Here is a 22,703-nt window from a genome sequence, read left to right as displayed (position 1 = left end):
GGGCTTGCCCTGTCAGCTCGATGGGAGGCGCCAAATGCTGGCCGACAGGGCTGGGGTTTGGGGTAGACCCTCAGAGGAGCCGTCTGTGCCATGATGATGGATGACGCCAACAGGGACAGCATTCCAGGGATTTTTATTCCATTCCACACATCTGGCAAGCTCTTTAGCTGCAGCAGCTGCAAAGCCCCCATCACAGGCCATCTGAGCTCTTTCCAGGAGACCCTGGGTATGGACTACGGTAAGCCCGGTTCAGGGACCTGGAGCATGTGCTAAACAAGATATCTCAATGCATGTTACTTCCTGAAAGCTAAAACCCATGGCGTTTTATGAAACACCAGCCCACAAGAGGCTCCAGGGCTGATAAAAAGACAAACAAAACTTGGAGTTGGGTAGACCCGCGTTATGAGACCATCTCCTTCTGCCTTAGTTTTTCCTTATCTGTAAAACAGGAATAATAGCTACACCATGAGGTTGTTTTAAGGTCAAGTAAGACTGTGGTTACAGCACATTTATTTAGTATACTGTCCAGTATATAGAAAATACTCGAAACATAATAACCTATTATTAGGATTATTTGGGTTCACTTAGGATACTCTCATCTTTCTTCCCAATAAATTCTAGAAACTGACAGATAAATAGATAAATCCTACAGGATTTCTTTTCATACCTAATGTAAAATGCTTCTGACAGCTGCCCCAGTGTTCCCCCAAAGCTCTTGCCTTTTCTATAGACTGAAGAAAAGTCTCAAATAATCTGTATTTACGTTCAGAGTGTTTCCTACAATTTGCCAATGGAACCCAATCTCGTGTCAGGCTGTGATCCCTCTGTACCCAGTAAAGCACTTAGATTTCTAGACTCCTACAGAGTTCATCCGGAATTTTCTTCACCAAAATCCTATGACCCAAATTTCATGGAGTTTCTTTCCCAAATTCCCCCATTCATTCTGCTTTAGGCAGCCGCCATCTTTGCTGGCAGAGCTGCACGCCTGCCATGTGCCATCAGTCGGAAGGCAGGGAGGGGTGACCGCACAGGGAAATATCAACCTGTCCATGACTGACACTAACTGCATGTAAGGATCTGAGCTAGGCCCCGGGTGTGGGGGGTGCAGAAAGAGGAGTAGACATGACCCTTGCTCATAAGAAACCAACTCTCCAGTTGGGGAAACAAATATGATAGATCGTGTTAAATACTAATCCTAGTAGCAAGGTGCCACCTGGCTTTTTTTTTCTGGCCATCAAACCTAGAGTCTGAGCCAATGGGGCCACTGAGAAATGCTGCTGTGTCTGAGATTCCTATCCATTAGCAGCATAGTTTGAATCAAGCCCTATGTATCAGTTCACTATTATTGTATATTATACTTCCCCAAGACTTAGTGGCTTAAACCACTAACCACGTATTTAGATCATACGTCTTCGGGCTGGCTGTTTAGGCTGGGTTCTGGTCTGGACCAGGTTCACCTGATCTTGGCCAGTCTTGCTCAGGTGTCTTCAGTGAGTGGCTAGAGCAGCACAGTCTCATTTTTCTGGTTGTGTCTGGATGCTGGGACCACCGGGCTTCCTGCTTCTTGGCTTGGTCTCTTAATCTCCTGCAGAACAGGCTGGATTTGTTCCATGGCAGACATAGTGGGGAGATAGAGACAGAAACACACCAGGCTTCTTGAGGCCCAGGCTTGGAGCTGGCACACTGTCCTTCTGCCACATGTTATTGGGCAAAGTAAGTCACAGGCTAGTCTAGATTCAAGGAGTGGGGAAATTGACTCCATCTCTTGGTGGGAGGAATTGCACAGTCACATTATAAAGGGTGCTGATATGTGGAGGGCAGACAATCAAAGTCATTTTTTTAATCAATCTACCTCACCTTGGAGCGGGATTTCAAATTGGCTCATACTTCAACAGAGGCTCTCAGGCTTGGCCTTGGCTGTATTTACCTCCCCCACTTCTTCATTATCCATTTGTCTCTTTCCTTGGCTGGCTTTCTTCTCCCACCCATCCAGACTGGGGGCTTCTGTAAGGGCACTGTTATTTGTATAACTTTCCACTCTCCCCAGTGCCTTCCTGCACTTGGTGTAATACTTGGCTCATTAAAGGTGCACAATAAAAGTTTCTTAAACAGAAGTCAGATTAAGTGCCAACATAAAAGAAAAGACAAAATGAGCTTTAAATTTGGAAGGAGAGAAACTCTCCCAAGTGGTGCTGCTAAAAATACCCTCAAAACATGTTGCTGCCCTCCCCAAATGTAAAGGAGCCTGGTGCCTCCGCTCACACCACCATCCAACTGGACAGCTTCTTTTGCCTTCATGATATGGGACCATAAAACCTCTACTAGTTCTCTCAATCTCAACGAAGGATCCTGTGCCCTTAGCATACATAGGATTCAAAACCTCCATGTTCTATTCTCTCTCTAATTTCACTGAGAGATGAGCAAACCTTGCTAATAGAGCTGGATTGAAGTCAAAATCCTCCGACAGACATTTCTTCCATCTTCCATCACCTGGAAATGTCATTCCACCCATCTCTGTGAGAATCTTCCCCATTTCCAAATAGCTGCAAAGGTGGTGATTCTAAATGTGCCAGCCAAGACCAGCCAGTCTGACCCCCAACCTGTGAGAGTGATGAGAAAGGTTATGGGAGCAAACTGAGGGCCACTTATCCATTAACAACTGTTGAAAAAGCAAAAATAAATTATCCAAAGGAAAAAAAAAAAAGTGATGCAATCATCTCATTACCAAATCCCAATGTCTCTCCCAAATGTCAGTTTGAAATCTTTCATGTCAAACTCAGTAAAACATTTTTTTTCCCCACTTTCTCACTCACTGTTTCTGTTTTACCAAGCTAGATGGAAGGAAACTTTATTTCCTTCAGGAAGACAATGGCCTTATCTTCAACCTAGATCCTCATCCCTGGAAAGGTGGCCTCCTCTGGGAGCATTTTCAGAGTAGGGAAAAGTAGCTCGGGAGAAATAATGAGCAAGCAAAAGGAGCCTTGACTTGACACTGTGATAAATGAGGTGGAACTTTGGCAAGGAACCAGAGTTGGTGTATTCCAAAAGGAAATAAAAAGACAGCTCCATTCTAATAGGAAATATAAAACAGCCATTGTGCAAAAGCTGATTTTTCAAAAGCCAAAGAGATAAAGACCATAACAGAATGAATGACAGACAAGTAAGATAATGTGGTTGATGATCAGGCTTAGGTGAAGTGCCAGCCCCCAAGTCATCGGCTGGCTCTGTGGGAATGCTACCTACACACACACACACACACACACCTGCTTTGAATTTCTTTGACTTCATTAAACCAGGGTGATTAATAAAGTCCAATGGAGAAATATTATTCACAAAATCATCCAAGAAGGCACCCAACTTCCACTTGAGCTGACCATGGGCATATCACATAAAGGACCTTGAAGACCTTCTAGGCCTGTCCCTCTTCTTGCTTTTCACAGATGAGAAAAACATGGCACTGAAAATACACAGTGGCGTATCCTAGGTGACACGTTTATTGGAGCGCGGGACTTGACTTGTTTCTCCCCATTTCCAGTCAAGTGCCAACGCTGCCTTCCTGGATCTTGACATTCCCCAAACGGAAACTCACAATGCCCGACCCTGCATGTCCACCTCAGGAGTGTGAGGAGCTGGAAAGACAAATGATTCCTCTTTCAGGACTTTGAATTCTTTGGAGAAAAGGTGTTCAACTACATAAAATGCTGGCTTCTTTGGTTCTATAGGAGGTTTCTTCTGTCCTGTTCCCACCCCTGCAGATTGGACTCCTGACAACTATGAGTCTGGTTACGAGTATTACGACCAGACTGAGGACACCATCAGCGTGCCTGATAACCCTGAGGCTCCTGATTGGTACTACGCAGAGGACGGTAGGTAATAAATCTGTTTGGGGAAGCCCTCTGCTCCTGCAGGGGAGTTTATGTGTGGCCACATGCAGGAGCCCCTCTCTTCCTCTTTGAACAGCATCTTAAAATAGGTATCAAAGAAACAATTTAGATTCCTTGCGAATCATACCCTCTGAGGATGGAGGGGGGAGGTTGTTAGAGGCCATTGCTCCCATCTTCAAATGATAGATGACATAAATGAGGCCAAGAAGGGAACTGACTTGGCTAAGGTCACACATACAGCAAGTTGGCACATCATACCCCAGTCTCCAGACTCCCAGTATAATAAGCTTTCCGTGGCCTGACACTGTGAGCAGGAGTCATGTACAGAACCATTCTCATAGCTTTGACTATAAGTCAGGTCCTAATTACACATAAAAGTCAGCATTTGGCATTAGGCTGTAACATGAACAAACTTGGCATTGGGGCTTTCTTTCCCTTCCACCTTTGTGTATTTTTCTTTCTCTTTTCACTCTTCAGAAACTTTCACAGTTATGGGGTGTGTGTGTGCATGTGTGTGTGTGTGTGTGTGTGTGTGTGTACTCAAGCATGTGTGCTTCTCCCACATTTGCTTTTGTGACTCTGGTAACACAAGCAATAAGGACAGAAAGGAAAATGAGTAACCGGGCCCAAGCAAAGCCATGTGACTAAACCAGGAGAAGGAATGGAAAGCACTTAGCAGCTGGAATAAAAGCTGTGTAACTGTGCAAAGTGGCCTGGAAGGCAGGGCCAAGATATGGGGCATTGGGGGAACATCAGAGGGGACCATCAAAACAAGAGCCAGGCCCAGGGATCCTCGTTCCTGAACCAAAGAACAATGTGAGTGAACAGAAGGATAAAGAATTCCCCAAGGGAAGATCCATTCAGACAACCATGAAAAGCCAAAGGCACAGATGAAATATGACAAAATCTAACTGAACAAGTAGTTGAAGAAAGATGAAGGCCACTGGGTCATTTCCTCCTCGCCGTCAATTCTTCTGTCACCCTCTTCTTGCCTTTGGTCTCCCTTCCTGATGTTCAGAGAGCTCGTGTTTCATTAGGGGTGGGTTTTCTTTCCCCACTGTCGACCTTCACCCTGGGCACTGGGAGTAGGGGAGGTCTTCAGGCTTGTGAAATGCCTTCAGCATCAGAGACAGACCCCATGGCACTCCCAGCAAGACTGGGAGGAGAAAAACACTGATGATGGAAAAGAGGATTTCTCAATGAGAAAGGCCCCATCCAAAGCCAGGCTGAAGGGAGAGAGTCACGATTCCTTCTTGCCTGTCCTCTTACTACTCTGAATCCCTCTCTCTGGCCACATGACTGCAGTTGTCCTTGCTCTTTACGGGCAACATATATTTCCCTGTTTCCACAATCTTTGGTTATGTAGTTGCTCTTTCATTTGGGGCAGGAGGCTGAAATTAGATGAGCAGGGGGGGGCTTCTCACCTGCTCTTCATTGCAAACATTGACATCTGTCCATGTGTTTTAGGTCCCTGCCTGTCCAGCCCCTGTGAACATGGTGGGGACTGCCTTATCAGTGGGGACACCTTCACATGCAGCTGCTCAGCCCCTTTCTCTGGAAACAGGTGTCAGAATGGTAAGCGCATTTTCACCAGATTCATGCTTCCTCCCAAGATGAACAAGAGACAGTTCCTTCTCCAACTCCAGGGGATAAAGAAGGGCTGAATGATCCCATGGAAAGGATTATAACCTACATATTGTATTATGCGTAATGGATTCCTCATACCTGATTACAGGTAGCGTCTCATGGAATTCTCACCCCCACACTGTGAGATGGACCTAGTATATCTATTCTAAAGAGGAGAAGAGTGAGGCTAAGAGGAAATAGGAGCTGGACTCTGATCAAGAGGTGTTCCAGACTCAGGATGTTTTTATTAGAGAGTTTGTGAATGTACAGAACAAGCATGCATAAAATACAGGATTCCCATATACCACCTATTATTAACACCTTGCATTGGTGTGGTACATTTGTTACAATTGATGAAAGCATATTTTTATAATCATACTATTAGCTATAGTTTATGATTTAACTTAGGGTTCACTGTGTAGTGTAGTTCTATGTATTTTTTTTAAATTTTTATTCTGTTACCATATATATAACCTAATATTTCCCCTTTTAACCACATTCAGATACATATTCCAGTGCTGTTAATTACATTCAAAATGTTGTCCTACCATTACCACCATCCATTACCAAAACATTTCCATCACTTCAGATAGGAACTCTGTACATTTTAAGCCTTAATTCCCTATTCCCTATCCCCACCCAATCCCTTTGTTATCTATATTCTAGATTATGACACTAGGATTTTGTTTATTCTAATTATTTTGTATCAATGAGATCATAAAATATCTGTCCTTTTCTGTCTTGCTTATTTCACTAGACACAATGTCGTCAAGGTTCATCCATGTTGTTTCATGTATATCTTGTTTCATGTATTCCTTTTTATGGCTGAATATTATTCCATTGTATGTATATACCCAAACTCATGACATTTAAAAAGAGTATTTAGACTAACTACAACAGAGAAACATTATCCTCAAATGGGAGAGCAGGAAGAATTTCAGGGCACATAGACCCAACCACTTAGAGAAATGGAACCCAGAGCATGCCAGGGACTTGCTCAAGGTTACACAGCTAGTTAGAAGTAGAGTGGGAATTAGAGCCTAGATGCCTGACTCCCAGTCCAGTGCTCTTTCTTCCTGCCATTCTCACTCATGGAGACCCTGATTAAAGCTGTGTCTGCCTTCAGTGAGCTCTTGGGGGTGTAGCATGAGACCAGGGGATGAATCATCAGGATTAGAGCACCTATAGGACAATTGCACCTTTAGACAGAATCTGGATCTGGATTCTGTTCAATCTAACAGCCCTCTTCCTGAAGGGGCAGTGTGGGGTTTATATTATGGTTGATTTCTTTTCTCTATGCTTGCTTCATTTATTCCTTCCATTTTAAATCTTTAAATTCCTTCAATAAACATTTCAGGATAGTTGGGGATATCCATCATAAACATAGTGTGAAGGTTCAACTCAACTTCTCAGAAGAATGAAAACTATAAAAGGAATATGAAATCAACTACAAAATGGATAAACTCAATTGTAGCTTTATTTGTTTGTTGAAAGTGTAAAGAAATCAAACTTTTTATTAGGATAGAGAAGAAAGGCTCTGAGCACTGGAAGGAACTGGGGAGCAATCATCAGTGACCCCAAGAGAAGAGAAAACCCTTGTCCTGGTATAAGGAGGTGTTCTAGTTTGCTAATGCTGCCAGAATGCAAAACACCAGAGAAGGATTGGCTTTTATAAAAGGGGATTTATTTGGTTACACAGTTACAGTCTTAAGGCCATCAAGTGTCCAAGGTAACACATCAGCAGTCGGGTACCTTCACTGGAGGATGGCCTATGGTGTCTGGGAAACCTCTGCTAGCTGGGAATGCATGTGGCTGGTGTCTACTCCAAAGTTCTGGTTTCAAAATGGTTTTCTCCCAGGACGTTCCTCTCTAGGTTGCAGTTCCTCAAAAATGTCACTCTTAGTTGCACTTGGGATATTTTGTCCTCTCTCAGCTTCTCCGGAGCAAGAGTCTGCTTTCAACGGCCATTTTCAAACTGTCTCTCATCTGCAGCTCCTGTGCTTTCTTCAAAGTGTCCCTCTTGGCTGTAGCAGCTTGCTCCTTCTGTCTGATCTTATATAGTGCTCCAGTAATTTAATTCAGACCCACCTAATGGGCAGGCCAATACCTCCATGGAAATTATCCAATCAGAGTCATCACACACAGTTGGGTGGGGCGCAACTCCATGGAAACACTCAAAGAATTACAGTCTAATTAACACTGATAGGTCCACCCACACAAGATTACATCAAAGATAATGGCGTTTGGGGGACATAATACATTCAAACTGGCACAGGAGGTATTTCAGGACCACGGACAAGGGCATATGCGCTCTTCCATGCATCATCCCTGAACATTCCACTGGTGCTATGCTTATGATACACAGGTATCCCTCTAAGTAAAAAGTGCCCCAAATAATGGCCTGCTACTTTGTCCCCGCTTCTCTATTGATCTTTTACAGTGCAAAACAAATGCAAGAACAATCCATGCAGCCGGGGTGAATGCCTCATTACTCAGAATCCTCCCTACTACCGCTGTGCCTGTAAACACCCTTACACAGGTCCAGACTGCTCCAGAGGTGAGTGGTGGAGGCCCCTTCTATGCTAGGATTTCTCTGCCTTAGCCTGTGCCTGAGATATCTGCATCCTACTATGTAGAAGTCCAAATGCAGCTTGTGTTTCCATGGCATTCAGGATGGCCCTATTAACTAGGACCTTTTAAGATCTGGCATTCCTGGCCCTGAGAAATAAATGATCTCTGTCCCTGTCAACCCCAAAAGAATCATCTTGAAACTCACTTCCTCTAGGAGGTGGGCCCTGGTCTATTTTTGAAATTGACTATGTAGGGGAATTAATATATATTGAACCACTGCAATGAACCAACCACTTTCCAAGATATTTACAGTCTGGCTCACATTCTCCAAACAACACTCACAGGAAGAGCTTTACAGATGAAGAAACTGAAGTTTAAAGATATTAACAACTTGCTCAATGTCAAACAGCTAGCAAGGGGAGGCCCTATATTCAACCTAGCTTAGATTGGCCCCCAAATTCCTGCTCAGTCCTTGCCTCTCATTATTCCTTACTGAATGACCCATCTACCCTTTTGCCATAGTCTACATCCATGTTGTTTCATCCTTGTTTGTTTATGTTCCTAAGGCTCATGTGTACATTTACTAGAGTGTTGGTGGGTCTGCCCTTTCCCCTTTGATGATCCATCTTTTGTGAAAGTATGAACACCAGAAGAGGGCTACTAATATCTCCTCTTGGATATACTTGGAACTCTTTCTGAAGGACCTTCCTGGCCCCACTTCCTGTGTTCACAGTGGTTCCTGTGTGCAGGCCAAACCCCTGCCAACATGGTGGTACCTGCTCCCAGCATAAGCGGAGATCCAAGTTTACCTGTACCTGTCCGGGCCAATTCAGGGGAAAATTATGCGAAATAGGTATGGGTCTTTGCCACCACTTTAACAGAAACTCAGAGCTTCAAGTGGGGCCTCTGGAATTCTTTTCTGTTTAGATTTTGTTGCCAGAATGTGATTCAAGTCAAGTTTCCCAAACTTTGTTAGTGCCTCAACCTTCCAACCCAAAGACATAGGTATATCTGGTTCCGTGTAAAGAAAGTAATAAACTTAGATGTAGTGCAGGGCAAAGTAAACTCACTTGGCCACCTTGGGCCTCCACCCAACCTCCAACTGTTGTGAACCAAACCCTTGAGCTAGCCTCCATATGTCAAATTTTAAACATGGGTTGAAAGTGAAACATTCAAGCCACCTTCCTTCTGGGATTTGTGGTGAAATTTCAGGGTGGTAAAAATTCAGGCTCAATCCTATCACCACTTGATACACCCACCAAGTCCTTTTCGGGAGCAACATGCCAGTTCTCACATCCCTGACTGCTCTCTCCGAGGTTCTGATGACTGCTATGTTGGTGATGGCTACTCTTACCGAGGGAAAGTGAGTAGGACGGTCAACCAGCACTCATGCCTTTACTGGAACTCCCACCTCCTCTTGCAGGAGAATTACAACATGTTTATGGAGGATGCTGAGGCACATGGGATTGGGGAGCACAACTTCTGCAGGTAAAATTACCTTCTTCTCTATGCTCGGTCCCAGCTGCTTGTCAGCATAAGAGTTTATTCCTTTCTCCTGCTCCCAGTTCCTGGGCCAGAGCAGAAATTTTTGAATTGATCATCAAAATAATCAGCCTTCTTTCTATGGGGATTATCCTACTCAAGACAGGCTAGTTTATGCTGCTGTAACAAACAAACCCCTAAGTCTCAACAGCTGAAATACACCAAAGATATTTTTCACTAATGCTACTTGTATCATGTAGATTAGTGAAGGGACGCTGCTCCACAGTTACTCAAATACACAGGAAGGGCAAAGAGAGGCTGAAAAATGGAGCATGATCTATATTTTCTTTTCTAGAGGTCATCAAATAGCCCCACATAACTTCATGGGAGAAGTATAGAGAAGAAATAGAACAGTCTCTGCTACAAGGATGTTCAGTTGTTCCCCAGTAATGATATTGCCTTTACTCTCTGGCCATGGCTCTAGTTAATATCTTCCCCTTTTGCAACTTCCAGAATGCTCCATTGGCTTCCTCCTCTGCTCTTGGCTAACCAAGACCAAGGACATATATTATTAGTATATTAGGGGCAGAGGTTCTTTGCATGTCTTTAAACTTGTTCCATTGGTTAAGAGAATTTCCCTTGCACAAAACAGAACTAGCCTTCCACTTGCACTCACCTTGAGCTGTCCCATTCATGGAGCTTTCTTCAGGGTGGCCACCTGCCAGTCTTTCTCAGAGGATTCCAATACATGGCATTTGGAGGTTCTAGCAGATGAACCCTACTCTCACCATGTTTCTATGGCCATCTCTCTTTCCTGGAAAAATGGTCTTCAGCAGGGATCTCATTTCTTTTCCTTCTAATAATTTATGTCCCATGGATCTGGCACAAGTCTTGTGAACTACTACCTGGTAATGGGAATTCTTCTTTTGAAGTTAAAGCTCGGCTGAAAATCTGTGACCACCCTTACATCTCAGGGATGCTAACCTGTTGGAGGATTCAAATGGAATGTGTTTCCCAGGGGGAGTGGAACTCACTTACCCAAAGGTCCTTTAAGGTGATCCAGTGGATTCACCAAGACTTGACCTTGTTTTATTTGGTTTGTCTGCTTGTGTTCTGTGTTTTTAGAAATCCAGATGGAGACAAAAAGCCCTGGTGTTTCATTAAAGTGAACAAAGCAAAGGTGAAATGGGAGTATTGTGACGTCTCTCCCTGCTCAGCCCAAGGTAAGACTGTGGCTCTCCGGAGCCCCGGGTGGTGGGGAGGTTGCAGATCTACAGAAGATGTTCCTGGCACCCTGGACTCCCCACCCCTGTCCTACCCCACCTGCTTTACCAATCCCCACCCCAGTAGCCACCTGGCTGCCCAATTCTTCTGCTCCCCTTCCAGGAGGCCAAGCAGCCAGGATACCTTTGTAAACTCAGGCTGTATGGTCAAACTATAAATTCATGTTTTCTGACTCCAGGTCAGTGCACTCAGCAAATATTTATTGATCACTTGCTGTGTTCCAGGCCCAATGCCAGGCCCCAGATATACGATGGTGAACCAACATTGGCTGGGACCCCATAGACACTCAGGATAAAACATGGTCTGACCTCCAGCCTCACGGTCTCCCTGCCAGGCTGCCCTGGCCCACCTCTGCTCCCATAGCTGGGATGATGCACTCACCCTGGACGATGGGATTATTTCCCTGAACAATTTCATTTCTGTGCCTTTGCTCTTATGATCCCCATTGTCTATAATACTGTGTATTAGTTTCTTAGCTGCTACAATAACTACCATGCTATGGGTTAGCTTAACAATAGGAATTTATTGGCCCACAGTTACAGAGGCTAGAAGGCTTGCTTCCTCCCAGGGTTGGTATCTTTTGGCTGGCTACCATCTTTGGGGTTCCTTGGCTTTTCTGTCACATGACAGTGCACATGGTGGCATCTTTTCCTTTCTCTTCCAGATTCCATTGACTGCCAGCTTGTTACTTCTTCTGTGGCTTCTCTTTCTGCGTCAAGTTTCCTTTGCTTAGAAAGACTTCAGCCATGTTGGATTAAAGCTCACCCTCACTCCGTTTGGGCACACCTTAACTAATAACATCTTCTAAGGTCCTATTTATAAGTGGGTTCACACCCACAGGATCAGGGATTGGGAATTGAACGTGCCTTTTGTGGAGGAAATGATTCAATCCCCAAAATACTCCATCCCATATCCTCTCTTTGGCCATGTACTACCATTCTTTGAGGCCCAAATCAAATGCCACTTCCTCCAGGAAGTTCTCTCTGATCTCCCAAGTAAAGTATTATCTCTCCTTTCTCACAAATTCCACGGAATGAAGCATCACCCACACAGCAGGTGCTGCTCTCTCTTTTGAGTCTCAATTATTTGTGCAAATATCTCATCTCCCCTCCTCCATTTCATCTGTATATCCTCCCCTCTACACCTAAAAGGCACACAAAGTATATATGTGGATCAATTAATACCTAATTACATATCCAGTGATGGACTTTTCTGTTTACAAACACATCTGTGTACATGTATACATGTCGATCCTAGGAGTAGCACACTTTGAAATAAGGGAAAAGCAACATTTTCATCACTAACTCTTTAGACTTGCTTGTATTCATCAATCAACTCCACAAATATGAATCATGCACCCACTGCATGCCCACTCTGTGTGCACCAGTGTGGTAGCTTAGCTCTGGACACTTGCTGAGCTCCTTGACTTGGAGTTACCCCTCTGCCTAGGTCTTTCTGAGGGTGAGTAGCTGTGGTTTGTCTTGATTGTGTCCCACAGACACTGCTGACCCAGAGGCAAGCCCCACAGAGCCCCTGACCAAGCTTCCAGGGTTTGACTCCTGTGGGAGGACTCAGACAGCAGAAAGGATGATCAAGAGGATCTACGGAGGCTTTAAGAGCACGGCGGGCAAGAACCCGTGGCAGGCATCCCTGCAGACTTCACAGCAACTGACCATCTCCATGCCCCAGGGGCACTTCTGTGGGGGGGCGCTGATCCACCCCTGCTGGGTGCTCACCGCCGCCCACTGCACTGAGTAGGTCCCCGCTGGGAGCAGAGGCCAGGGTGATTCAAATGCATGGGGTACTGTCCCCTTCCCATCTGAGCAACATCTTGGTAGCTCTGGCAGGATTAGGGAGCCTGGTGTAGCCCAAGGGTCAAAAAGTGGCTCCTAAAACCAGAAGGAAAACAGCTCCCAGGTCTAGAATGCTTACCATGAGCACTGCATGGATTGGGACATTTAATCCTCAGAACTTTCTATGGGAAGGCAAGCAGAGGGTTGGCTGGGATTTTTATCTGGTTTGTTAACTGTAGTATCCCCAGTGCCTAGAACAGGTCTTGGTTCATAGCAAGTTCTCAGGAATTATCTGATAAGTGAAAGAGGTTATTGTTATCCCAACTTCAAAAATGAGAACCCTGAGTCTTGGGAAGGTTGGGCACATGGTCTAATGTCACATGAAAAGTGTGGGAGATCTATCTGCTTCCTTAATCTATTCAGTCCTGCCCTGAACAGAGAAAAAGAACATGATGCCAACACCAATGAGTCTTTCGGAGCCAGGTGTCTTCCAGCCAGGCCTCCTGTGTGCCTCAGAGAAGCAAGTACCTCCTGGGGCACATGAAGAATCACCCCCTCCTCAGAGTTCTCTAAATTCATGTTCCGAACTGGTACCATGAAATCCAAGTTTTGTAGGTGACCTTGAAGGTTTTCCAGTCCACCCCATTATTAAACAATTTCCCCTGGGATTCTAGGAGATGTTCCCCAGCAGAGATTAAACATGCAGTCATTAGTACCTACCAATTGGTTTTAGATTTGTTCATGAGGTCAATTGGCTTTTCTTTAGCAAGGCCCAGGGAGAATGAGAGGGCCCCTGGGAAAAGCAGGTTACAACATACATTTGAAGATTGATTCCCTTAATAACAGTTTCCTTACATTACCTTATTTGGATAACAGATGATGATTAGAGATGAGGAGGCTGGGGATGCAGAAGGCCTGGCGATTTGCCAAAGGCCACACAGCTACTAGGAGCAGTGCCCAGGCTTGGCTTCAGTCTCAGAAGTCCCAGAGTTTATTTCCTGACCATCTTTTTTTCACCTTACAGAATAAAAATCAAACATCTAAAAGTGGTTCTAGGGGACCAGGACCTGAAAAAGACAGAATTCCATGAGCAGATCTTCGGGGTGGAGAAGATAGTCAAGTACAGCTACTATAATGAAAGAGATGGGATCCCCCACAATGATATTGGCAAGTCTCTTCTAGCGTGGTTCTCCCTGTCTTGTCCCGGGTGGATCTCTCTACAATGGAATGCTGAGGTTTGGTTTTAGGAGGTGTTCTTGATCCTATGGGTCCCTTGTAGACCCTGTGAGGTAAAGAATTTATTCCAGAAATTTTGAGCTCTTAAAAGTGGGTGCTAATGCTATGGATAAATGTGCACAGATTCATAAAGTAAGAGGAAGAGATGCTCAGAAGATTGCGTGGTAGAAAGAGCTCAACCTTGAATCCCAGCTCTGCCACTTAGCAGCCAGGTTCACCTCCCTGAGCCTCGGTTCCCTCTGGTATACAGTGAGGATGCTGACGTGTAACACTCAGTTTCCTATGTGTTAAATGACATGATGTGCAGGTAGACACACCTGAGCTACCTCCTGCTCAGTTCTGTAAACTATTTCCCCATTCACAGGACCTCTTTCTCTCTCTCCTTCCTCAGTAGATTCTTTTTCCATATCTTAAAGTCTGTTTTTAAAGATGGATTGGAAAAGATTTCAAACTCTATTATTTCTGGGGATACTACTCTCATCCTGAAGTGTTACTCTTCCCCAGGTACAAAGTAAAGAAAAAAATGATCTGGAAAGTCGTCAGGCTTTGGGGGATGGGGTTTTGCTATGATCCCTTCCAATCCAGTTGAAGCTCATGCTTTGACAAGAGGTAACATCGGCCACTCACTTCTTCTTTCTTGCTCTCCATCCAGCTTTGATTAAATTAAAGCCAGTAGATGGTCACTGTGCTCTGGAATCCAAGTATGTGAAGACTGTCTGCTTGCCTGATGGTCCTTTTCCCTCTGGGACTAAGTGCCACATCTCTGGCTGGGGAGTTACAGAGACAGGTAAGTCTGGCTGTGCATTCTCCAGAGGGACAAGTGAGCTACAACAACCAGAGAAGAAAGAGCCAATCTCAACCACCCTTCTGAACTTGAAATAAGTTTTATATTCAAAACGTGTCATCAAAAGAGCCTGCCTCAACTTTCAAACTCCAGTTTGTATCTCACCACCTCCAAAGGAGTCTCCCCTGATCTCCAAATCTGTCTCTGTCCCCTGCCCCTACATATCTGATCTTTATCAAGCATTGATCCTGTATCCACGGAGCTCTGTCTCCTGACCTAAGTTGGGGAAGTGAATTGGAAAGAACACGGGTTTTGGAGTCAGTCAGAGTTGCATTAGATTCCTGACCTTGTCACTTGGACAACTGAGTTTTTAGCTCCCCAATAACCCTACTTACCTCCCAGATTTGGAATCATGATCACAGGAGATGACAGAATTCTCGAGAGATATTCATTAAATCACCCCTGGAGGGCAGAGGTCAGGTTTCATTCATCTTTGTTTCTCCCACAGGCCTTTGCATAGAGTTTTGCACAAAAGAGACGTTCTATAAATTTTTGTTAAATTGAATTATTGATTTGTTTATAGGATTTGGTCTTACCTAAAAATAAGATTCCTTTTCTCATATTACTGAAGCATTATGTCCTCTAATCCAAAGAAACTCAGAAGAGTATTTCAAGTCTTTCTCAAATACTCAAAATAGATCTCTCTTCTCCCCAAAGCTTGCTCTTAATAATGGAAGGCAAGATTCACTTTAAACAAATCTGTATTCATGAAGGAGGTGGAATGTAATATACAGATTTGGCAGAAGGCTTTCGGGAAAGGAAATTTCTGCCTAGTTGGATTTAAAATCAAGCAGAAAACCCTTCTGTAGCTACCTTCACTATAGTCAATATAAACCTTTTGTTCTCTATTCTGCTCAAGTACAGCCTGGCCAGCACAGGGACATCCTTAGATGGAAATTTTATGGTGGAAGAAGGTGGAAGAAAAAGAGTCTCTAAGTTGCCTACTAAAATGCTGGTGCCCAGCCTTGTGAGATGAGGTTTCTCTGCCCATCTCCTGGGGAAAAAAAAGTCCTTCCTGAGCTCAGAGTTGGTGGCCTTGTCATTATTACCGCTTACTCCTGCTAGGATCCTGGCACCCACAGGGATGACCTCTTTTCTCTGCCCCACAGGGGAAGGGTCCCGTCAGCTCCTGGATGCCAAAGTCAAGCTAATTGCCAACACTTTGTGCAACTCCCAGCGACTCTACGACCACATGATCGATGACAGCATGCTTTGTGCAGGGAACCTTCAGAAGCCTGGGCCAGACACCTGTCAGGTCAGAAAAGGAGAGGCTGGCAGGATCTTACACTGGGCACAGAGGGTCCTTAGAGCCCCAGGGTGGGAGGCAGGTTCAGACACCCACCTGCCATAAAGCTGAGGCACTGCTGGGCATATTAGTCCTCTGGCACATCTGAATCCACAGTGATCCGAGAGGCCCAGCAGAACGGGACAGCTGCCACTGTGCCTGCATTGTCTAATTTAATTCTTACTACTTATGGCCATTTCACAGATGCTTAGAGAGGGTGCTTGTCCTGCAGCACTTGGGTGGCAGGGCTGAAACTTGAGTCCTGGTCTGCTGGACACCAATGGGCTCCACTGAATTTTAATGTAAAGATGGCTCTCCTGGCCCTAGTGCTGGACAGCCTACCTGGAAATCCCAGTAAACAGGGGACTATCCAAAAGACAAGTGCAAGTGCCTAGAAAGAGAAAGAGGAGAGGCCTGGGGAATTCATGCTAACATTAACTAATCATTAGGAGGCACATATGTGCAGGTGTGTGAGAGGAAGAGTTAGGCAGAGAGTGAGCGAATGGTTTAGCTCTAGCAAACTAAGTATCCACATCAATCTGGGGCCACACCAATCTGGGGCCTGCCTGACATTCCCCCTGGCTCTGAACTTTGGGGAACCCCAGTCTGCTGAGGCCATTGGTGACTCAGTGACACTGCTGGGCAGGGAGACGGGGGTGTCTCCATCAACTGGTCTAAGGTGACCTCAGGCCTCTGCCACACAGTCCCTTTACTCGGGTGGGGGTCAGATCACACAGCAAACCTCCTTCCCAGACTCCCAGAAACACCTCCACTTATGAGTTTCTTCCTACTGTCCTCATGGATCATCCAACTATTTTGGAAAACCCCCAGCAAGGAACATTTGAATTCTAGCTCCTCAAGGGACCCTTCCCCAAAAGGGACCCAACAAAGACTTGCCTGCCCTGAGCCCTACTTTGAGGTGGGAAATCATGCTCACTCTCTCCAGGATCTGTGACCTTGCCCCTTCCCAAAGGGATACAGAGAGCCACATCCTTAAAAACACAGGGCAGATGGCCTGATTTGCCCTAAGCTAATGGAAGATGAGTAAGAAAAGAGATGGTTCCATTCCTGGATAATTCAAGGGCTTCACTTGCAGGCTTTGAAATGAGATCGGGGGTTTGAAACCTGGCTCTGCCTCTTACTTACGACCTTGATCAAATCACTGAAGTGATTCTCCAATCTCAGGCATCTAGTCTATAAAATGGAAATAACGTACTCACAAGATTGTAGGGTTGATTCATTTAAAAAAAAAAAAAAAAGACAACTCTTGGCTGTAGTGCTTAAATGATAGTAAGTGCCCTGTAGCTCTCCTCCCCATCATCACTCCCCATCATCATCCTCATCACTTTGAGTTTCACTATGAACCAGTCACTGTTCAATGTGCTTTACCGACATTAATCCTCATGAGAACCGTGGGGGTGGGGTGGGGCCCTGTTGTTTCCCACAGTTTGCAGTTTGTGGCACTGAGGCCCGAGGTCACGTGACCAGCGGGCAGAGGAGCCCGGTTTGGAGCCCACACATCCACCACCCCCCACCCCTGCCAGGTGCATTTGTGAGTGTCCAGGCCATGCTGTCTCTAAGTCCCTGTCCTCCTCACCCTGTGTATGCCCTGCTGGCCCTGGCAGGGCTCTATCCCAGAGGGGTGGGCCCCCGGCCAGGCTGCCAGAATGGGAAAGTCAGGGCCCCTGAGAACTCATGACTGCGTCAGGAGGTAGGGGTGTGGGGGCTGTGGACGTCAGGCACTGGAGCTGCAACCCTGTGGTTTCTGGGCCAAGCCCTCACTGACCGCGGGACATCGGATAATATTTCTCTTCCATCAGAGCCTTGCACCCTGAGGCCTAGGAAGAGCCTGGCCACTGCTTTCCAGAGAGGCCCACTGCGGGCTGGCTGGCGATTTCAGCCCCTCACACCCTGACAAACCCTCATAGTTGGGGGGGCAGGAGCTCTCCAACGTATTCTGGCTCACAAGGCCAAACTCATGCCACCTTTTCCTTCAGGGTGACTCCGGAGGCCCTCTGACCTGTGAGAAGGATGGCACCTATTACGTCTATGGGATAGTGAGCTGGGGCCTGGAGTGTGGAAAGAAGCCGGGGGTCTACACCCAGGTTACCAAGTTCCTGGGTTGGATCAGAGCCACCATCCAAAGAGAGGCTGGCTTTTGAGGTGGTGCCTCCCAAACGTCAAAGCCCCTCCTCCTTAGCACCCAGGCCAGGCCAGGCTTCGTGGGCAGAAACAGACGCCCCTTGGAGTCTCCAGGAAGCCTCACAGTGAGAGTTCCAGAAGTCCAAACAGACACGGCTGCTGCCCAGCCTGGGGCTTCCCGCACTAGCCCATCCACCACGTCACAGGCTCCTCCACCTCTCTGGGTCACCCCAGGAATGATGGACTCAACTTGAAATATATTATGCTTGCTTCCCTTCCAACACTTGCATCTTCTAGAAAATCAGCATTCCTAGAGACTGACTCCAGCTCAGACATTTGCAAGGGCACGGTAACAGAATGCTCGGGAGCAGAGGGAGCCACCTTTACATCTTTATTCCTTGCCCCAAACACATGAGGAATTCAACAGAACCAGTCATCTACTGCTAGGCATTAGAGAGGACCAAAACCACAACATTCTCCAGTCACTTTCGGAGTGTTGCGACTTTAATAAAGGCAGACTGGGGATGGTCGGATGTGCCGTCTTGTCAACTCGCCCAAAATGAAGCCACGTAAAGCTGATATCTGGTGTGCAAACTTCCTCTCGAGCTTCTCTCCCAAGAGTCTTCGGTGACAGGGCGCTCACAGCAGCAGAGCCTTCCTCCTTTTGACGTGCAGAATCTCAGAGGCATCTGGGTTTACATCCCCCCTCTGATTATCTCCAGTCTCCACAGCCTCTGCCCGCCCCTGCAGAAATCAAACATCCTTCCGGAGTTAAAAAGAAGCTCCCCACCTCCTCCCACAGGACAAAAGCCTCGGGGGCATTCAAAATACCCACTCTTCCCCTTCCCTGTACCTCCTCTGCCCCTTCCCCAAGAAAAAGGATCCTCGAGGCAAGAGTGGGAAAGAAGAAAAGCCAATCTCTCACTGTTGACATGGCTGTCTTTCCTCTGAACAAAGCAGGGTTCACAACCCAGACTGTTGTAGCCAGCGAGTCCCCGACCCTTTCCACAAATGTAACGAGCAAGCAGTCATCACAGCCTTGGCTGCCCTGGCCCTGGTTTGATGTAGCCCGGGTAGGTTTGCCTCTGTGGAACTAATGGCTGTGACTTCAGAGAAAACCCTGCAGGAAGTTTAACCCGTGTGTCATCCACCCGGTCATCTCAGACCCACGAAATTAGGCACCTTGCTTGAGCTGCGTTTCACACTTCTTTCGAGCCAGCTGACCTTTGGCCAAAAATAAACTTTGAAAAGAAACAATGAGTTTGCCTTTTCCCCCTGGCCTTGCAAGCTGTGCTGGTTGGGTTTGCAGCTTGTTACTCACGTAAGCACCCTGGAGACCCAGGCCCCGGGCGTTGGCCAGTTCTGCAGCCCGCCGAGCCATTTCCACTTTGTAGGAGCCAGGAGGGGTCCAGCCAACACCTCTAGTCAGGTTCAAGCCCGATTTGTACTTGACCTTGGGGGAAGGAGGAAGGCAAGGGGAATACGTCAATTGGGGGTGGTTTGGCCATGGAGTGAAGAGGATGTAGAAGGCAGCTGTGAGATGGAGGATGGGCTGTTGTCAGTAAAGCCAGGGCAAGGGGGACACATTTGTCTTAGGTAGAGGCCCCTGGGGTCAAGGACCCATTGTGCTGTGAGTTGGGCTGGCAGCTTGCTGTCTCTTGCACCTTTCCATTCAAGTCATGGGAGCTGCCATGGGGAGGGGAGGCTGGAATGGGTTTGGGGGTGGGAAGGAAACTGGCCTTGGTGTTAGAAAGCCTGGTTCATGTCTAAGCTCCTTCCTTGACTGCTCTGCAGCCTTGGGGAGGTCACTTCCCTACTCTGGGCAGTAGTCTCCTCTGAGGAAAAGTACAAGGCCTGGGTTAGGTAACTACTAAGGTCCCTTGAAAATGGTAGAACATAGCAATCAGGAGCTTGGGCTCTCACATCAAATCAAATGGGGTTCACATCCCGGCTCTACCACTTATTTGCTGTGTGACCTTGACCTCTGTGAGCCTCGGTTTTCTCATCTGTAAAATGGGGCACTCATGGGGTTTCAAGGACTCCATGGCACAATGTTTGTAAAGCATTTGGCACCGAGCATGGCCCATAATAGGGACATTCTGGCACTGATGTGTTAGGTGTCTTGGATTCTATCTCAGCCTGGTTCCACCCAGCAGGTGACACGGAGTGTGGATTACAGCCATCCCCTAGGAAGAGGCACCCGGGGGGCAGGCTCACATCACTCTGCAGCTGGTGGGCCTTCCGCGCGTGCTGCAGGCCCAGCTGCTCCGGGTCGCAGATGGGCTGGGGCAGAGGCTGCCTGTAGTGCACATTGCTGGCCAGCTGCTGGCTCCTCTTGGCCTGGAGGAAGCCAGGCTGGTCCACACGGCTATGGAACTGGGACCGACTCTTGGCAAAGTCCTTCTTGTACTCGTTGTCACTCTGGAGTTTGCCGACATTGAGAAAATGCTTCATCCTTGGGTCGTCGTTGATGCTGCGGTACCCGATCTGCAGGCCCCGGTCCCGCAGGAAGGCCTCTTTGTACCGGAACTGTAGGTCAGAGGAGCAGAGATTGGTCATGGATGTCCACCTCCCGTCCTGGGCCAGCCTGGGATTCTCAGCGGGAAGTTCAACAGCAGTTAACGGCACAGGCTTTGGGTTCAAGTCATCCCGGGATCTGCAGCCCAGTTCTACCACCTTCTAGCTGCGTGACCTTGGGCCAGTTATTGAGTCTCTCTGAACCTTAGTTTCCCCATCTGATAAAATGGGAGACTGAATCTCTACCCCATGAGGACGCCGAGGGGATTCAGCCGGCTGGGGCTGGGTTTACTGTCTGACACAGATTTGTGCCCAGTGAATGGCAGCTTCTGGTGTCATCGCTGTTGAAATGTGCCAACAGGAAGAGAAAGGTGTCCCTTCTTCCTGTGATTTTTTTTTTTTTTTCCAGCTTTCAGGGAGCTTGTCCTATGCTCCTCAAACTATCTGGGGTAAAGGACCAGTTTTCTTTTGTTTTGTTTTTTTAATTTCCAATTCGTCAGAGACCAATATGTCATCCTACTTCACAAGGCTAGTATGGGGTAGAATCACGTGACTTTGACCACACCCAAATGGCGTCTACCCTTATCGGCAAGGCTGGCCCACTCTTTACAAGTTTGGATGTCGCGACATCAAATTGCGAAACATGTTTCTAAATGCTTGCTCTAAGTGTCCATCCTTATCTCATTAGAAACACTGATCCAGTTGATGAAGTCTTCCACTTTGATAACAAGCATTGTCATGTTTTGAACACCTGCTTTGTGCCAGAATCTCTATACCATTTTGTTTTCATCCCTACATCAATCCTAGGATACAAACATTAGGTCCCTATTTCATAGATGTAGAAATTTGAGTTCAGAGAGTTTAAGCAACTTGCCAAGACCACACAGCCACTTTTTAAGTGACTGAGCCAGGATTTGAACTCAAGTTACTCTAGGGCAAAAGCCCAATCTCTTCTTACCCTGCCACACCATACTTCAGCTTAAAGAAGTCCCTTGATTGCAAATCAACAAACCAATCAAGTGTTCATTGATTTCTAGGCACACATACATCAATTTTAAGAGTGCCTCTTTAAATACAACCCTCCCCGATCCCAAATTTCTGGCTAAGATCCTAGAAAATGAGGACTATTTTTTCTTTCAGTTAACGACATGTTCAATTTTGGCGCAGAGAAAGAGACAATCTTCATGGAATCCTGGTGGTGTGTCTGGGAAAGCCATAGCAAAACCTTTCAGTGATAGAGAGGTAAGAGCGTGAGGTCTTACATCACTGGCGATCTCTCTGGATGCACGGGCAGTCTGGAATGGGATGGCGTCCAGCCTGAAGTCATAACCTCCAGCTCGGGTCTGTTCCCAAGAATTTCTGTAGACTTTCTAGATTGGGAAAGCAAAGCAGTGTGTAAGAAGGGAGTGAGTGGATACACTGTCTTGTATGCCTTGGGTTCTCAGAAGAAATTCCTAAACACATGTCGTCTGCCCTGTTGATTCCCAGGATGGCCAAGTCCATGGCTCCGTGTCCATTCTGAAGACCCCCCTGGCTCCAGGATTGATGGGGCTGGCCACACAGGCTTCAGCAGGTTTTCCCTGAGCCCCCAACAGAAGCTGACTCATTTGCTATATCCTGTTGGTATCAAAGAAAACACACACCCTTACTCTTCCCTGTCTTTGCTGTTACTTTTAGCACCCCAGATTTGCAGCTTCTAGACGCCAGAACTCCAAGTTTGTGAATCCTGTTTCTTCCCACATACTGAAAGTCCTGTCCCATGGGTCCTGCCTCTCCACCCCCAGTGTGGCTTTGATGCCAGGCCCTACACCGTCACTCTGAGGCATGCCAAGTCTCCCAAGCGCCCCTCGTGCCTGCCCTAAGGGAAGAGCCTTTGCCTGAATTAAATTTATTGTCAAAACCTGGCCAAGTACCTGACCCATGTATTTCATATCTCCATCTTTCATTTTTTCCCTTTTCAAGTTGTTCTCACACACCCTCTGGGAGTCTGTAATCATATCCTCTTAGTCCTCAGGTAGATCCATGTCACCGATAGAGGC

The 22,703-nt window shown here is 46.6% G+C and overlaps 2 protein-coding genes across 6 annotated transcripts in view; one reads left to right on the top strand and one right to left on the bottom strand.

The window, feature by feature from the left end:
- Positions 1-22,568, top strand: part of HABP2 (hyaluronan binding protein 2) — a 39,647-nt gene extending 17,079 nt beyond the window's left edge. Inside the window, exons 3-14 of one of the 4 annotated variants that reach the window (XM_037804658.1) lie at positions 3,756-3,866; positions 5,352-5,459; positions 7,951-8,067; positions 8,815-8,934; positions 9,398-9,569; positions 10,689-10,786; positions 12,346-12,601; positions 13,665-13,807; positions 14,529-14,663; positions 15,830-15,975; positions 21,805-21,906; positions 22,153-22,568. In XM_037804658.1, the coding sequence (XP_037660586.1) occupies positions 3,756-3,866; positions 5,352-5,459; positions 7,951-8,067; positions 8,815-8,934; positions 9,398-9,569; positions 10,689-10,786; positions 12,346-12,601; positions 13,665-13,807; positions 14,529-14,663; positions 15,830-15,975; positions 21,805-21,906; positions 22,153-22,248 (1,604 nt within the window). In that variant the 3' untranslated portion in view covers positions 22,249-22,568. Of the gene's footprint in view, positions 1-3,722; positions 3,867-5,351; positions 5,460-7,950; positions 8,068-8,814; positions 8,935-9,397; positions 9,570-10,688; positions 10,787-12,345; positions 12,602-13,664; positions 13,808-14,528; positions 14,664-15,829; positions 15,976-18,002; positions 19,402-21,804; positions 21,907-22,152 lie in introns of those variants that run through there. The other 3 variants (XM_037804656.1, XM_037804659.1, XM_037804657.1) reach the window with 3 other exon arrangements.
- LOC119510374 (nebulin related anchoring protein) overlaps positions 18,530-22,703 on the bottom strand; it is a 71,416-nt gene continuing 67,242 nt past the window's right edge. The window contains exons 38-41 of one of the 2 annotated variants that reach the window (XM_037804655.1): positions 21,927-22,034; positions 20,365-20,676; positions 19,469-19,600; positions 18,530-18,891 (exon numbers count right to left, since the gene is read on the bottom strand). In XM_037804655.1, the coding sequence (XP_037660583.1) occupies positions 18,787-18,891; positions 19,469-19,600; positions 20,365-20,676; positions 21,927-22,034 (657 nt within the window). In that variant the 3' untranslated portion in view covers positions 18,530-18,786. Of the gene's footprint in view, positions 19,601-20,364; positions 20,677-21,926; positions 22,035-22,703 lie in introns of both variants that reach the window. The other variant, XM_037804654.1, reaches the window with a different exon arrangement.

Source organism: Choloepus didactylus, chromosome 15 (genome assembly GCF_015220235.1).
Source record: "Choloepus didactylus isolate mChoDid1 chromosome 15, mChoDid1.pri, whole genome shotgun sequence".
In the NCBI taxonomy this organism is placed as follows: domain Eukaryota; kingdom Metazoa; phylum Chordata; class Mammalia; order Pilosa; family Megalonychidae; genus Choloepus; species Choloepus didactylus.
Note: the sequence above shows the minus strand (reverse complement) of the source record. Positions and strands in the feature narration are given on the sequence as shown.